At 37.1% G+C, this 17,347-nt stretch overlaps 1 protein-coding gene across 3 annotated transcripts in view; it reads right to left on the reverse strand.

The window, feature by feature from the left end:
- The window catches only part of Zfp654 (zinc finger protein 654), a 64,457-nt gene that overhangs the window by 40,327 nt on the left and 6,783 nt on the right, over positions 1-17,347 (reverse strand). For 2 of the 3 annotated variants that reach the window (XM_087575960.1, NM_001430768.1), the window contains exon 2: positions 2,972-3,117. Coding sequence is in view for 1 of the 3 variants with exons in the window: in NM_001430768.1 (NP_001417697.1) it covers positions 2,972-3,117 (146 nt within the window). In the remaining 2 variants the exon portion in view is untranslated. Of the gene's footprint in view, positions 1-2,466; positions 2,517-2,971; positions 3,118-17,347 lie in introns of all 3 variants that reach the window. The other variant, NM_001430769.1, reaches the window with a different exon arrangement.

Below are 17,347 nucleotides of genomic sequence, written 5' to 3' on the forward strand. Positions count from 1 at the left end.
AGCTTGAAGGTGCTCGAGACCCCATATAAACAACAATGCCAACCAATCAGAGCTTCCAGGGACTAAGCCACTACCCAAAGACTATACATAGACTGACCCTGGACTCTAACCTCATAGGTAGCAATAAATAGCCTAGTAAGAGCACCAGTGGAAGGGGAAGCCTTGGTCCTGCTAAGACTGAACCTCCAGTGAACGTGATTGTTGGGGGGAGGGCGGTAATGGGGGGAGGATGGGGAGGGGAACACCCATATAGAAGGGAGACGGAGGGGTTAGGGGGATGTTGGCCCGGAAACTGGGAAAGGGAATAACATTCGAAATGTAAATAAGAAATACTCAAGTTAATAAAGAAAAAAAGGAAAAAAAAAAGTTAATGAGCTGTGTTTAATCTAGTATTGTTAGAGGATGTAGAAGAATTAAAGCAAAAGATTAAGGCTAGAAAAGAAAAATTTTATTCAGAAGATCCTGCAACCAGTTCTGCTTTCTTATGGTTGATCTACCTAATAAATTCACATCCATACATACACAAAGACTTTTCTCTCTTTTTTGCTTATCTAGTTTGGGTAAGAATTTTTGTAGTTACAAGCAGAGTCAAAATTTAGTTTTCATTCCATTAAGCATCACAAAATATTTTTTAAAAATCAAATATTTTCTTTATAAAAGCAAAAAGCCTTTCTTTTTCTTTTATTGGATTTTTTTTATTTACATTTCAAATGTTATTCCCTTCCTGGTTTCCTGGACACAAAGCCCCTATCCCATCCCTTTCCCCTTCTTCTATAAGTGTGTTCCCCTCCTCATCCACCACCCCCTTCCCACCCTCCGACATTCCCCTATACTGGGATTCCAAAGTTGGCAGGTCCAAGGGTTTCTCCTTCTATTGGTGCCCAACAAGGGCTACATATGCAGTTTTTACCTTTAAAAACAATGGTATCTTACATTTCTTTCTCCCACCTTTGAGCATCTTTAACCAACTTTTAAAGAACACAATATTATTTTTTCTCTGCATTTCTTTTGATACTTTTTTATATTTTGGAGTTATGACTTCACTCCCACATACCTTTCCTTACTTATTCTAGATCATGGCCTCTTTTTTTCATTACTGTTACATACACATATGTGCATGTATATATATGTATAATAGTATATGTTCTTAAATACATAAGAACAACCTCTCAGTCTATATGTTACATGTATGTCTACCTTTTATTTTCTTCAGGAGAGGTTCTGGCTATGTGGCCCAAGATGGCTTCAAATTTATGATTCTTGTGTGTCAGGCCACTAAGTAATAGGATTACACGCATATACCACCAACAACAGTTGTATAGGCACTCAAGTTTGTTTTGTTCTGCTCTCCTTCCTATTTAATTTCTTTACAACATCTAGCTTTAACAATACATTTAAAATTTTTACTGATTTTATTTTTTATCTGCATTGGTATGAGAGTGTCAGATCCCCTAGAATTAGAATTACAGACAGTTGGGAGCCGCCATGTGGATGCTGGGAATTGAACCAGGGTCCTCCGGAAGAACAGCCAGTGCTCTTAACCACTGAGCCATCTCTTTAGTCCCTTAACTATACTTCTCAATCTCAACCTTACCTTTGGTATCTTATTACTTCCTTTAACACACCATAATGTGGTTTTAATGTTACACTGTTTTCTCAACTCTCTCTTGAAAATGTAATTTTAGGTTTTAATGTTTCAGTTTCTCACATTAACACCACTCTTCCCTAACTTTTTATTTTCTGTTTTCTTCCATTATATTTTTTCACATTGAAGGCAATTTTGAAATGTCTGATGACTCCTTAATAACTTTTAGTACTTTACAAATAAGACCACACACAGAAAACTGAGAACCCTATGAACATGGGTTTCTTGATTTGTGAAACTTTAAGAGTAATTAAGTCAACAGCTAGCTATTCCAGGAGCAATCTTTTAATGAAAGGATTCAAAGGTCCCTGCACCAACATCATTTAATTTCTTTAGAAGAAGGAAACCATGACCCTTAAGCAAAAACAAAAACAAAAAAACAAACAAAAAAAACAAAAACCAAAAACCAAAACCAACAAACAAAAACAAATCTACAAGTAACTCTTTCATCCATAGCCTCCCAAATGAGGTCAGCTCCTATGGAGAGTTCACACCTTGCAGATTCACATTCCATGCCTACTTGTGGGCAGGCAAGGAACACAGGCCTCCTTCTACCTGGTTTAATCACTAGTCTGTTTTTAAAACTCACTTTACAAATAAGTATGTGCATACCTAAATCAGTAAGAATTTCACACACTTAACCTTAAAGATTTATCCTGGTACTTCTTTTTAATTTGGCAGTGGATAATTTCATAACCCAGTGTTGTGCCAAGAGTGTAAAACATAAAAACAATAGATGGGTTTGAACTTGCTCCTGCATTCTATAGCCTTTCTAAAGTTCAGAAAATTGTGGCTGTCTTTTTATCACTGTTGATCCTTACCTATTTTCTCTTTATTTCTTTTAGCCTTTCACTATTATTTCAGTGGGCTCCTAGGGGGGCAAGAAAGAAAAATAAAAACACCCAGTTTATAATTTTCATTCAATGTTATCTACAAGCATATTTTTTTAAGCTGGGAGTTTCTTAACCTCCTTCTGAAAGGCTTTAAGGCCCTCTCTGCCAATTATCATGGTATCAATTACCATATTCTGAGACTTATCATTCAAATTTGCCAAGACCACTTGGAGAAATAAAATACAATGTAGTAAACAGAAGAATGTGTGTACCACAAATCTATTGAAAAGTAAAATTGTTCAATAAAGTAAAATTGTTCCTAAATGATGAGCATAAAAATGAAATAACTGGCAGTTTATTTCATAAAAAAATGAAAGAAATGGCAGTTTCTTTTTGAAGGTCAACATTAGGAAAGACTTCTTCCTCAGAACAAACACCCAAAGTCAGTATGTCAAAGCAAACAATGTATTGATAAGAAATAAAGAGTACTCACACAGCCAGACTACTCAAAACATACTGCACGTGCTCACACTCATCTGGGAACGATGTGCTGGCTGACGTGAAACAGCACAGTGCAGTCTGAAGAACCTGAAGCTGTGGCAACGGGACCTGCCAACGCCCAGCATAATCTTCAACTACCTAAGAGGAGAGTTAAGAAGCACATTACTGTAAAAATGTTGCCAACTTAAATTTAAAATGCAGATAAAACTTAAAAGACATACAAAAACATTAATTCTACACAAATGCACCTGCATGAGAGGTAAGGAAAAGTGTCCTATATTGCTTATCTCACAGTATAAATCTGAAAATAAAATCAACCATCTTTGAAAATATAAAAAAGAAATACACTAAATGAATACTTTTAGCTGACAAACCATTACCAATATTTGTTAACAAATTTTCAGTCTATATGAACCTTGGTTTAAACATCAAAAGTATGAAAATTAAAATAACCAAACAAAACTAGAAATGGATATGCATATTATTATTACCATTGCATTTACAGCACTAAACATGATGTCCATAAGTGTTCCTTAAACTACATTGGCATAATATGAATATTTATGTACTATATTATGAGAGGAAACAGGGAATTATGCTTCTTAGGGCTTATTGGCCATTACCTGAATTTCAGACTCAGTGAGAGGCCCTGTTTTAAGGGAATAAAGGTGAAAGATCGAGATGGATATGACTTCCTCTTCTGGCCTCCACTTATACACAACTTCCCAACACACACACACACACACACACACACACACACACACACACACACACACACGCGCGCACGCACACACACACACACACACACACACACACACACACACACACACACACACACACAGAATCCAAACACTCATACTCACATATAGAAAAGGAGTCAGTCATCATTTTGAACTTTTCTAACAAATAATTTTGTAAGAAAAATCTAAAGTTACATTTTTTAAAAAACAGCAAAATGACTTAAAAGTAGATTCTAGAAAGGTAAGAGTCATTTGGAATCTGTAAACAATTTAAGCCTCAGTATTTTTGGATGCTTAATAAAATAAGTTCCTCACTCAACTCATTGCTCCTTAGATTGTTACTTCCATGCTGGACTTTTAAGAGCTCTCAGTGTGGCTAAGTCTACACTTTTCCAATATGGGAGCTGGAATACATGCCTCTGCACCCTCACGTACCATGCCATCTTGAACATTATCTATGCTCTATGAAGCTACTGATAGATAATTCACCACATCTAAAGACTATTTTTTGCTAGAGTACATATACATAGCTCAGTGGTAGAAAACCAGGATGTAAAAAGCTTCAGGTTCAATTTCTAGTAGCAGCAGAATAAATAAGACAAATTAAATAAAGATGATTTACTTTACAGATTCATTTGTTAGAATATAATTCTACTCAAAAGTATTAGTTTGGTGATCTAAAACTATATCAACAATGCCACAGTCTGTCAAATACAGTCTCCGGTGTGAATTTGATATCTGACATCTTTTAACTATTTTCTCTAGAATTTTTCCTTCTCTTAAGAACATACCCTGAACACAGCGCAAAGCATACACCTTCTTCCTGTACATGATCCAAAATGAACCATAAGACTATAAGCTAACTCAAATCACAATCACTTTCACATCTGTTTTAGCTTGAGGATAGTATAGACTTAAGTTTTTCAATCAGCAAAATTGCTGCATCACTTTTGCACCCAGATTGCTCTTAAGCAGTCCTTCTAATTTCATAGCTTCCACTCTTCCCAGTCACAGTACCACCCCAAACCAGCAGTTATGCACAGCTAGTATATTAGCATTTACTTCCAGTTCATGTTACCTGAAAATATGCAAGGTTTTTTCAATGTCATCATCAAGATTGTATCCAAAATATAACATGGATATGTAACTGGAACATGTTCAAATTCCTTATTAATGATCATTAGTCAATATCTTTTTGACAAGGCTATTAAACCAGCTAGTAATATTAAGTCTCTCCTATTTTACTATCTGAGAAAGTATGTTTAGAAAAAGAAAAATATATTCACACACACACACACACACACACACACACATATATATATATATGTTCAGTCTGGCACATATTTCATTACTGTCAATAATCTTATTTTTTAGGTAGAAATAATTTAAATTATTTGGGGGCAAAAAGATAAAGATGCTCTTCTCTTCCCATTGTCAACCATTTATTCAGTAAATGCTTCAGCAAATTTTACTCACTATTTCCCATGCTCAACAGTTCCCATCATCTACCTATTTGGAAAACACAATATTTGTGCTTATCTGTCTAGGTTTACAGCAATTCTTCAGTTCTAGTTTCTATAAACTTGATTGTTTGATAGTGTCTCCAAAGTCCATCTGAATGTAATTGAAAAATTTTAAATTATAGATTCCTACCAACTTTGTAAGTTTTGGTTCGTTTAGATACAAACAGCTCCTAGTTGGGGGAAAAAAATCATTTACCTTGTTAGATGAGATATTTGTAATGAAGCAATTGTATTTTTTCTACCCAAATATCCTCTGCATATATTCACTATATTCACTGACTTAACAAAAGACAGTAAATTTTCAAAAGAAAGGAAGAAATCAAGTAAAATCACACTATAAGAATGTATCCCATTCAAAAGGAAAGATACCAAAACTAGTTTCACACATGAAATAAAAGTACTTTGGTGAATCATGAAATAATAAATAACTTAAAATATTGATTAGATATTAGGTCTGTTTCACAAGAAGAATTTCATACCTTCTACTGTGAATCTGGTTAAAAACCTATGGCTGGGGAGAACATAGGCTTTAGACGGGAAAACTCTTATTTTCTAAATAGTCATCCTGTCAAAACTGTCTTCTGATTTGTACCTACAAATCAGAAGAAAATGGCTGAGTGCTCAGCTATGGATGGGTCATCTACATCTACCCCCCGAATCCAACCCTCAGTACATGGAAGAGGGAGCAGATGGGAAGGAGAGCAGTGAAATGTTGGCCTGTGGCCCTGACATGGATATTACACAGCAGCTGTGGTCTCCTGTCCAAGACCTGCAGGAGCTCCAGCATGGATAGGAGAGGGGCTCCCACACCTGTGGAAGACCTGTGGGCTCCTCATGGGAAGGAGAGTCGCTCTCCTTTGAGTACTATGGTGCTACAAGGGTGCCCATGCCCTAGGAATAGTCCCACATCATGCATATATGTAACACTAATTAATTGGACTCAGGGAGTTATTAATAATTCTAAAAGGAGGACATGAAGGTAGGAGCAAGACTGGATGGGAGGCACTAGAGGAAGTCGTAAAGGAATAGTGGTAGTCATATATATAAAGTCATAAGACTACAAAACATCTCCATACTAACAAGCATACTAACAAGCAACTTGGTTTGTGCTAACTGCCATTGAAACACTGTAAATAACTCTTTGTAATTTAAAATTGGTTGAGACTTCATATTCTAAATATTCTGTTAACCAGCATTCTGCTACTTCACAATGTTAGAAAAAACATTCTCACAATAGGAATGGTATTGTTTTTATCTATACTTTGTATGAAACAGGGACTGACTTTCTTCCTCTTCTGTGGTCCCAGAACTTTCTATAAACTATGGGAAAGAGCTAGAAAGCCTATACTGCTTAATAAAAAGAAGGGTAGCTGCCAAACACCAGTCAGAATCCTCTCACTCTATTTTGTCCTCCTCAACTCTGGACTGTATGACTGTCTTTTTTTCCACATTCTCACTTATAAAATATGAGCTCAGTCCTTCTCAAAACATACCATAATAAGGATATTTCATACCACATGCCCAAATCACTTAGTCCATGGGATGATGTTTGTAATGATTAGTGAGACCCTACCAACTCTAGGCAAGGTTAATTGTAGAGGTTTAGTTCTATATGTAGAGTTTTCACATTCATTGCATGTGACACAGGTCAGGGCACCTACACAATAGCATGCAGGTCAGCATAAAAATCTGGCTTTCCTATTAGTAAAGTGATAGTAAACAGGAAGGGCTTTACATCAATTGGGATGTCAATTTCCATTTGTTACCAAAACTTAAGGAGTAACACAACATTTGCTTTATAAATTTTCATATTGGATCGGTGCCTGGACAAGAGAATACAAGTATGTGCACAATAAAAGATTAAATTAAAATGAAAGTTAAATAAAACTAACTTTCAATACTAAGTGTTGTGGTAAATCTCCAACCCTAATACGCTCATGCAAAAACACAAACTCAGTCATAATATTTATAAGTTGCACGGCTTTAGGTTGGGCAGATTTACCACTAGACTAATCTATTATTCCCTGGCTATGAGATCCCTTGCTACTTGAGGCTTCTCCAGCCCATGCGGTTCTGCTCCGACTTCCTTCCACCTATTCCTCCTAGTCCTTCTTCCTCTGTTGTTCCCTATTCTCTAAAATCTCTGCCCACCTTTCCCTTCCACTGCTGAATCACAGGCTCCAGCCTTTATTTAACCAGTGAAAATGGGGAGAAGGTTCACCTGAAATCATCTGGGTGATCCACTCCTCCATGGGGCAGCTCCTCTTAAGGAAACAGAATTAACATCAGAATACAAACAGGACCAGGGCAACCACAACACTAGGTTTGCTCAATATCCAGAGAAGTTGAATTTAATTTGGTGATTGCTTTGTTTTATGAGACAGGGTTTCTCTGGGTAGATTTGGCTGTCCTGGAACTCAATCTGTAGACAAGCCTGGCCTCAAACTCAGAGATCTACCTGCCTCTGCTTCCCAAGTGTTAGGATTAAAGGTGTGCATCACCACTGAATGTCTCAGGGATAAAGAGCACTGACTGTTCTTTCAGAGGTCCTGAGTTCAAATCCCAGCAACCACAAGGTGGCTCGCAACCATCTGTAATGAGATCCGATGCCCTCTTCTGGTGTGTCTGAAGACAGCTACAGTGTACTACTCATATACATAAAATAAATAAAAATAAAAAAAGAAAATATTTAAGAGCGATGAAACAATTTTATTCATAGTAAGGGAATTAAAGAAAAGTAAATAAGAAGGAATGCTGAATAAGATGGAAAAAACTTGTACTTCCTTAGAAAGTATACACTCCTAAAATCAACGGTATGGGGTGGAGGGGGTTAGGGGGCAGAAATGTTCTCAAGGATAGAATTAGGGAGGAACAAAGCACTAGTTGCTACCCACTAGAAAGAGAATCTTTGATGATTTCAAAGGTACCTAACTAAGGGAAAACATAACTATAGGACAGAAACCTCAAAACTGAGCCAGAGTGAAAATCCAACTATGATAAAATAGTCTATTAAAAACTGATGGAAAATAATAAAAGAACACTGAGAAATTTATACAAAGTAGCAAAAAGATTCTACAGATCTGATCTGATAAGTAGCAAAATAAGAGATCATATTAAATTCTCTGAAGTATTTCAGGTACATCTTGAGTATATAGTTAATATAAATTGCAATTATATGATCAGCATAGTGCCATAAATGAAAGGCCTAGTGAGAAGAAAAGCAATAATGAAAAGAAAGTAGGAGCTCTGCTTTAGACGAATATTTCCTTAACTGAGGAAGCTAAGAGTGGGTAAATTTTGTTTTTTACTGATGTCATCTTGATTCAAAGTCCTTCACATTTTAGTTTCTTGGCATCATAAAGATGAGAGATAATGGACGGAGCAAAAGCAAAGAGAAAGGAAAAGGAAGGCATGGGGGCCAGCTCAGAAGTAGTCTAAAAAGTAAACCAAACCAACCTCAGTATGTTTATTGATAGTAAAGCATGCATACCCTCCACTGCTCACAGAAATGTGACAAAATAGAATGTTTATTGTGCCAACGAAGTTACACTATATAGGACATAGGACAACTAAAAGCAAAGTAAAAAGGCTGAAAGGAATATAAATCAGATGAGGAACTCTTCAGTTGGAGAGATAGCTCAGCATACGGTTTTTGCAAGGACTCAAGTTCAGTTCCCAGAACCTACATTAGGTAGCTCAAAAACATCTAAAAGAACTTCATTTCTTGGTTATTACGTAAATGGTGTAAACAGGGAGCAGAAGAGTGCTTTTATGATTTAATTTTATGAGTGATTTTATGATTTAAGATATCAGGGGAGCAGCAACCTCCCAGGTAACAAAGTACGAAAAGTGTCTTAGCACAAGATTGAAAACAGAAGACAAGAACAGAACACTGAACTGTGAAGCCTGGAGGACAACAGCTGTGGTTGGGGTTCTTCAGACAGTACATGCTGTGCTACTACACAGACTCCAGACTTACTCTAGCAAAAAAGTACAGGACCACACAGAAGAAATAAGTATCAATAGTAGAAATATGTAGTAGAAGTAATATGCCTACTTCTAATGCAGGAGCCATCAATTAAGACCTGGTGGTACCTGTGGTTAAAAACCATTGATTTCATAAAATTTTTAAAAGGAAAAATGCAAACTACTTCAAAATGTAAAAATGTTTAGGGATAAGAACTCTCTGCCTGTACACCCCCCCCTCCCCAAAAGAAAACAGTACAAAGCACTTGGAGAGGCTTTCTAGTAAAAGTTAAATGCAAGTTATAGAGGATAGAGGACTCACGCAGTCAGCAGAAAGCCTGCTCTGCAAGCGTGAGGACTGAGTTCAGATTCCTAACACTCCCATGAAAGCTGGACACGGCAGCATAAGTATGTCGGTCTAGTGCATGACAAATGCATTTCCAGAGCTCTTTACCCAGACAGCCTGAGCTCCAGGATGGTAAGATCCTGTTTCAAAAATTAAGGTGGAACTGTGCATAATGGTGTGTGACTTAATGAGGCAGAGGCAGACAAATCTCTGAATTCTGAGGCCAGTCTGTCTGGTCGACAGAGAAAGTTCTAAGACAGCCAGAGCTAAATAGAGAGACCACATCCTCTTAAAAAAAAAAAAAAAAAAAAAAAGTTAAGGTGGGAGAGATTGAGAAAGACTTATGAAGTTGAATTCTGGCCCCCACATGCATGTACACATACAGGCAATAAACTCTATGTATTCAAAGAATTGATTATGACTCATAAAGCTGAAAACAAACTTACTTTATATTTTTATATGATTTGGATATAAAGTGTCTCCAAAATCCTATGTTAAAATCATGGGTACCTTGACCCTTGTTAAAGTGGATTAATCCACTAATAGTTTCATAATCTAATAGCATTATTGGAGGTGATCACATTTTTCAGAGGTGGGACCTAGATGTTAACCAATTTGTTAATGATTGTATCTGGTCACTGACTCTCCCAACTGTTCTGCTTCCTAGCTAACATGAATTGAGCAGCTTTTTCCCACCAATCTTGTCTCAACTCCGGCCCAAAGTAATACAGTCAACCAAATCTCTAGTAAAAGGAGACAAATCAATTGAACAAATTGGCACTTTATTAATCAGTAGATGGGGTTAGGAATTTAGCTCAGTGGTTGAACGCTTGCCTAGCAAGCACAAGGCCCTGGGTTCCATCCTCAGTTCGGGGGGTGGGGGTGGGGGGAGACAAGTAGATTAAATTTGATACATTTAAACATGTAACTAGGGCCATTCAAATTAAAACCCAATATTAAACTTGAAAACTGATCATAGTGGACAGATCTTCAACTGAAGCACTACTGAAAAAAAGCAAGTTCTGTATTTCAACTCATTAGCTACTTTAAAGTTCATTGTTCTTTCACCAGAAAAAGCTCTTCAAATAAATAAATATGTATACTATAGCTATATGACACACTAGAGCTTGAGTATAAACAATTTGATTTTTTTTAAAGAATATACTAATAGTTGAAACAGAAACATTAACTCTTTGAGTCAGCAAATCCTGATGCTCATTGGATTTCTTAACATAACTCCAGATATTCAGATTAGAACCTGATACAATCTCAAAGAATTCTTTGGGGTATTCTCATTCCCAAATGTTAAATACTTTACTATGCTAATATTTCTAGTAACTTTCCTCTCACCTTACTCAATTTCCATAATCACTAGTCTGTCAGGCCCTTAGGCATTCATTTTCTAGCTACCTACCAATGGCGTCCTTTTCTGGGTAGGCTTTCCTATATTACCTTCCCTTATCTATCTTAAAACATTTAAGATTCACAAAAACACAGCTTTGCTTTCATCTCTATACATGCTGCTCCATAAAATTGAGGGCTCCTCCCTCAAAGTGAGTTTTGGACTGCACTACCTCCTTCCCTGGTAACTCTAAAAAGATAAACATATCAGCTTTGCCACTCTTGGGCCTCCTAGTCAAAAGAACAAAATATCTCTGGCCCTAGGTGGAGACCATCGCATTCTGATCTGTTCTAAAGATTAGAACATCATATAGCATTGCCTGCTTCTCCAAGAAGTAATCTAGCTAAGCCTGTCACTCAGCTGACCAGGAGTTCAGGCCACAGGAAATTTGATTTACTTGAAAAAAATGCTAAGAAGAGAGGAAAAAGCAAACCTGTTCCCTTTTTTTTTTTCTCTTTTTCTCTAGTGGCCAACCCCTAGATGTACTGACCCTAACTCTTTAGGCTTGTTCACTGTCTCTGTAGTCTCTCCCTGTCTGCCAGGCAGTCGTTTGCCAATCTGCATTGCTGAACATGCTAGCTTTCAGACTCATAACCCAAGTAGCCTGGCTTTCCCTCCTCCTCCCCTCTATCGCCCTTCTTCTAGAAATTGCTAAGATTTATGCTTGTCTGTGTTGTTTTTTTCTCTCTCAAATGCTAGTTCAATTGTTATTCAACCTTTTAGTCCTTAACTGAATTTTTTGACTAGCAAGACCCAGTTCACACTAATAACATAAAAATGTGGACATCTTATCATGGAAAACATGGATGACTAGACTCTGGCTCCAATTTTAAGTTAGGTACTGGAATCAAAGTAATGAATGCATATCTACTCTTTTTATAAACACAGGATTGCACACAAGAAACCAAACTAATATTTAAAAAAGAAACAGCTTTTGATATTCTCGTATTTGTATCTACTAAATTTTTAGACTTCCTATCTTGATTACAGTCTATTCATATTGCTTTAATAAATTTCAGCATTTGAGAAAAATCACACATCATAAATTTTCCCAGCTTCAACCACTATAACAACTTGCTATACCTTTGTATTTACCTAAGTGTTATAAGGCTAGATGCTTATTAAGGTGCACTCTTTAACCTCAGTATTCAAGGAGTAGAGGCATGGGGATCTCCATGAGTTTTGGGCCAGCCTAGTCTACATAGTGTTACAAGACAAACATAACCTCTGCTGGTTTAAAATCATCATGCATTTACATGTTGAACTAACTGATATCAAAGCCACTGCTGCTGAGATAAATAAATCTCTGTGTGCTTCATAGGGGACACAAAATAAAGTCAATCATTTTGAATGAAAAATTTCAGAAAGCTTAAATGTAAGCGTTTGGTCTTTTCTTCCTTTCTTCCTTTTTTCCTTCTTTCTTTCTTTCTTTCTTCCTTTTTTCTTTCTTTCTTTCTTCTTATTCCCTTTTCCTTTTTGTTCTTCCACACTTTAGTGGTTAGAATATGAATGTCCCTATAGGCACAAATATTCTGAGTACTTGATCCCAGTAGGTTGTGCTGGCTGAAGAGGTTTAACAAGTGTGGCCTTGATGGAGGAAGACTATCACTGAAGAAGGGCTGTGAGAGTCAGCCATGTTGTTAGCTTGTTTTCTGCTCCTGCTTGCATCTGAAGATGTGCTCTCTCAGCCTCCTGTTTCTGCCCCAATGCCTCCTTCTTGTTGCATGCCTCCCTGCCACGTTATACTCTGCAACTGTTAGCCAAAATAAACTCTTCCATAAGTTGCTTTGAGTCACTGTTTTATCACAGCAACAGGTAATATACACATTGATGAACATTTGTGGTTTTGGTGTCTTGTGGGGTTTTATTTTTATTTTTATTTTTTCATTTTTTTGGTTACTGTCTATGACATTACTTTTAATCAATAATGAATTTTAAATACTTTAATATAATCAAATAATATCCCAGACATAATACAGTTTTTATGTCTACTTGGTCAAGTCATCTGCTCTCTCAATCTTAGTTCTTTTATCTGTAAAATCAAAATAATAGCAGATACCATGAAGGGTAGCAAATTAAACGCATTACAACAGGCAAAGCAATTAGCAAAATTTCTGATACATAATTAACATGAGTAACACTGAAAGTGGGAGTAATATGTATACAATACATAAATGTATACAATTAGGAAAATCTAATAAAATGTACTGGATATTTTAAGCTGCTATAAATTTGAAAACATCTTTTAAAGTTTGTGTTCTAAAAACTTAAATAACATTCTGATGGTGTCTGGAATTGAAACCTTTCCAATATACTTAGGGCTACATAACATCACAAGGTTAGGGCAATCATGATAGCATTAGTAGTGGTTTATGTTTTTAAAAACAAATCTATTTCGTTTTTTAAGATTTATTTTATTTATATGAGTACACTATAGTAGTCTTCAGACACACCAGAAGAGGACATCTGATCCCATTACAGATGGTTGTGAGCCATCATGTGGTTGCTGGGAATTGAACTTAGGACCTCTGGAAGAGCAGTCAGTGCTCTTAACTGCTGAGCCAACTCTCCAGCCTACATTAGTAATGTTACAGAGGGAGGGGAGGGAGGGAGGGACAGACAGACAGATAGACAGAAATAGAATATGGATCTAAATATGAATCTAGTATCCATGTTCCCTTGCTCTTGACACAATTTCTCTCATGTTTTGATTCAGTAATAGGTCCTAAAAAGATGCTGCAGCTTCTAGCCTTGTAACTATAGCTTCCAGAACTATTAAATTACTCAAATCTGTGGTATTTTATTTTAGCAACAGAAAATATACTGAGACAAATATTAAGTTTTCAGTACTGTAAGTATGTTTTAAATCATTGTCCATGCCAATCAACACAGGGACATTAGAGAGTATTTAGAACATTTAACCTTTAGAGTAGTGAAAATACCCCGATAATACCAACTTCAGTAGTAGAAATATATATTTATAAATAGAGTATACATGTATGAGAGTAGTATTGATCAGCAATTTCCTCATAATTGAAAGATTCCTTTCTAGACTGAAGAAGTAAACAAACCAAAGGTCAGCAGACCTGAAGCTTACAAGATACATAAGTCTACACACAGTTAACTTCTACATAGAAGACTCCTAATAGCTGAGCTGTCTCCAAGTTGTGCAGGAATTTCCAAGGATACAGCCTTCATGAATTGTCACCATTCGGGGGTTGGGGGCTCAGGAATAAGCTATCCATATTACTCCTGCAAGAAACCCCGTAGCCATACTTGCTAAGTGACCTTAATATACACATTCTTAACCTTAATAAACTCTGCTCAGCAAATTTGCCTTTGATAGAATTGTTACTTTGGTCTGTCCCTGGTTCCCTATCTAATGTGAATGGACAAATAGGTAATGTATATAGACTACCACAGAAGCCAGAAAACAAGCCTGTCCCTTTTTTTCTGAAAGTTTATTAGGTGATCAACTATACAGCCTATCACCCAATACTGAATGGGGGAGTTATATCCTTCATACCTTTATTGGAGCAGATGAACATTGATAATGAAACGTATAACCTAGTACCTACTCTATATCCAATATCAGGAACTCAAATGATCCTCTGTATACCAATCCAAACTACCTGATCAAGCAGCTGCCAATTTAGACCTCTGTTCTTTCTCTCCAGCCCCACCCATACACTCTCAATAAATCAAGTTTTCTGCTGTTAGTGATGACTACTCTATATTCCTGAAACTTATCTAGTATGACTTCTGTTCCTTGATGTTCTCCAATAATTAACTCTTCTCAGACTTCATTTAAAGAATCATTCTTTCTTTGTTGGTCAATTGCTTTTAGAGTTCCTCCAGTTTCAGTTTTTATTCCTTTTTCTTATTCCTTTCTTAACCCAGTCTGCATTTTCTCCCTATGTAAATTCATATCTCACATCAAATACCATCCATATAGCTACAAAATCCAGAGCTCCTTGCCAAGCTGGGATTTATAGAAGTCCGGCTTTCTGAACTCAACTCAAATGGGGCAAAATACCTTAAATTTCATGTTCAGATTAAATCAAAGAATTTCAGCAAAGAAGTTGTATATAGAATCTTCAAACAGTTGTGGCTATTAGCCCCCTTTACAGTATTGTTCACCTTCTCCTCATGAAGTCTTTACAGGCAAGTACATTAGCATCAACAGTCTGTCTACAGCAAAGATGGTGAGTTTCTATTCTTTTCTGATTCACAGCTAGTTCACAATGTATTAATCAATGTATTCAACTTTATAAAACAACCCTGAGATTTCACCTCACACCAGTGCGATTGGCTAAGATCAAAAACTCAGGTGACAGCAGATGCTGGCGAGGATGTGGAGAAAGAGGAACACTCCTCCATTGTTGGTGGGATTGCAGACTGGTAAAACCATTCTGGAAATCAGTCTGGAGGTTCCTCAGAAAATTGGACATTGAACTGCCTGAGGATCCAGCTATACCTCTCTTGGGCATATACCCAAAAGATGCCTCAACATACAAAAGAGACACGTGCTCCACTATGTTCATTGCAGCCTTATTTATAATAGCCAGAAGCTGGAAAGAACCCAGATGCCCTTCAACAGAGGAATGGATACAGAAAATGTGGTACATCTACACAATGGAATATTACTCAGCTATCAAAAACAACGAGTTTATGAAATTCGTAGGCAAATGGTTGGAACTGGAAAATATCATCCTGAGTGAGCTAACCCAAACACAGAAAGACATACACTTTATTTTTTAAAGTATTTTTTTAAGAGCTGGGCATGGTGATGGACTTTAATCCCAGCATTCAGGAGGCAGAGGCAGGCAGTTCTCTGAGTTGGAGGTCAGCATGGTCTACAGAACAAGTTCTAGGAGAGCCAAAACCACACACACACACACACACACACACACACACACACACACACACACACACACACACACACAGTCTGGAAAAACCCATACAGAACTTTTCTAATAAAATAAGTATGCACTTATTGATAAGTGGCTATTAGCCCAAATGCTTGAATTACCCTAGATCCCTAGAACAAACGAAACTCAAGACGGATGATCAAAATGTGAATGCTTCACTCCTTCTTTAAATGAGGAAAAAGAATACCCTTGGCAGGGAAGGGAGAGGCAAAGATTAAAACAGAGACTTAAGGAACACCCATTCAGAGCCTGCCCCACATGTGGCCCATACATATACAGCCACCCAATTAGACAAGATGGATGAAGCAAAGAAGTGCAGACCGACAGGAGCCGGATGTAGATCGCTCCTGAGAGACACAGCCAGAATACAGCAAATACAGAGGCGAATGCCAGCAGCAAACCACTGAACTGAGAATAGGTCCTCTATTGAAGGAATCAGAGAAAGAACTGGAAGAGCTTGAAGGGGCTCGAGACCCCAAAAGTACAACAATGCCAAGCAACCAGAGCTTCCAGGGACTAAGCCACTACCTAAAGACTATACATGGACTGACCCTGGACTCTGACCCCATAGGTAGCAATGAATATCCTAGTAAGAGCACCAGTGGAAGGGGAAGCCCTGGGTCCTGCTAAGACTGAACCCCCAGTGAACTAGTCCATGGGGGGGAGGGCGGCAATGGGGGGAGGGTTGGGAGGGGAACACCCATAAGGAAGGGGAGGGGGGAGGGGGATGTTTGCCCGGATACCGGGAAAGGGAATAACACTCGAAATGTATATAAGAAATACTCAATAAAAAAAAAAAAAAAGAAAGAAAGAAAGCAATGGTAAATATATGAAAGACTTTGTGTCAATAAATTACTTACACTTAAGATTTCACTGGTAGAAGTAAAAGTAACACCTTTATTAATTTGCTAAATTAAATTATCTCTTCTCTACACCAAAGTAGGCGTATTTCACTTATCTTTGCGGATAAAATAAAATTTCATTATGTAAAATGATTGCACTTGAAAAGAATCTAAGCAAGAAAATAAAGTACATTTTATCCTGTATTTTTCCTATATTTAAAAAAAAAAGTATTTTTTTAAGAGCTGGGCATGGTGATGGACTTTAATCCCAGCATTCAGGAGGCAGAGGCAGGCAGTTCTCTGAGTTGGAGGTCAGCATGGTCTACAGAACAAGTTCTAGGAGAGCCAAAACCACACACACACACACACACACACACACACACACACACACACAGTCTGGAAAAACCCATACAGAACTTTTCTAATAAAATTTGAATTTTAACAAAGAAAACCTAAGAAAATAAACAGGTGAAAGGAATAATAAAATTCATCCATAAACATACCAGACATACTTGTCTTCTGTGTGCCTATGAGGATTCAAAATCAAACCTCTACATGCACTGAGAAAAGTATACAACTGCTGTCAGGTTACGAATAAGGTATATGGAAGCAAATGGA

The sequence above is a fragment of the Rattus norvegicus genome, chromosome 11 (assembly GCF_021556685.1).
Source record: "Rattus norvegicus strain SHRSP/BbbUtx chromosome 11, alternate assembly SHRSP_T2T, whole genome shotgun sequence".
Taxonomy (NCBI): Eukaryota; Metazoa; Chordata; class Mammalia; order Rodentia; family Muridae; genus Rattus; species Rattus norvegicus.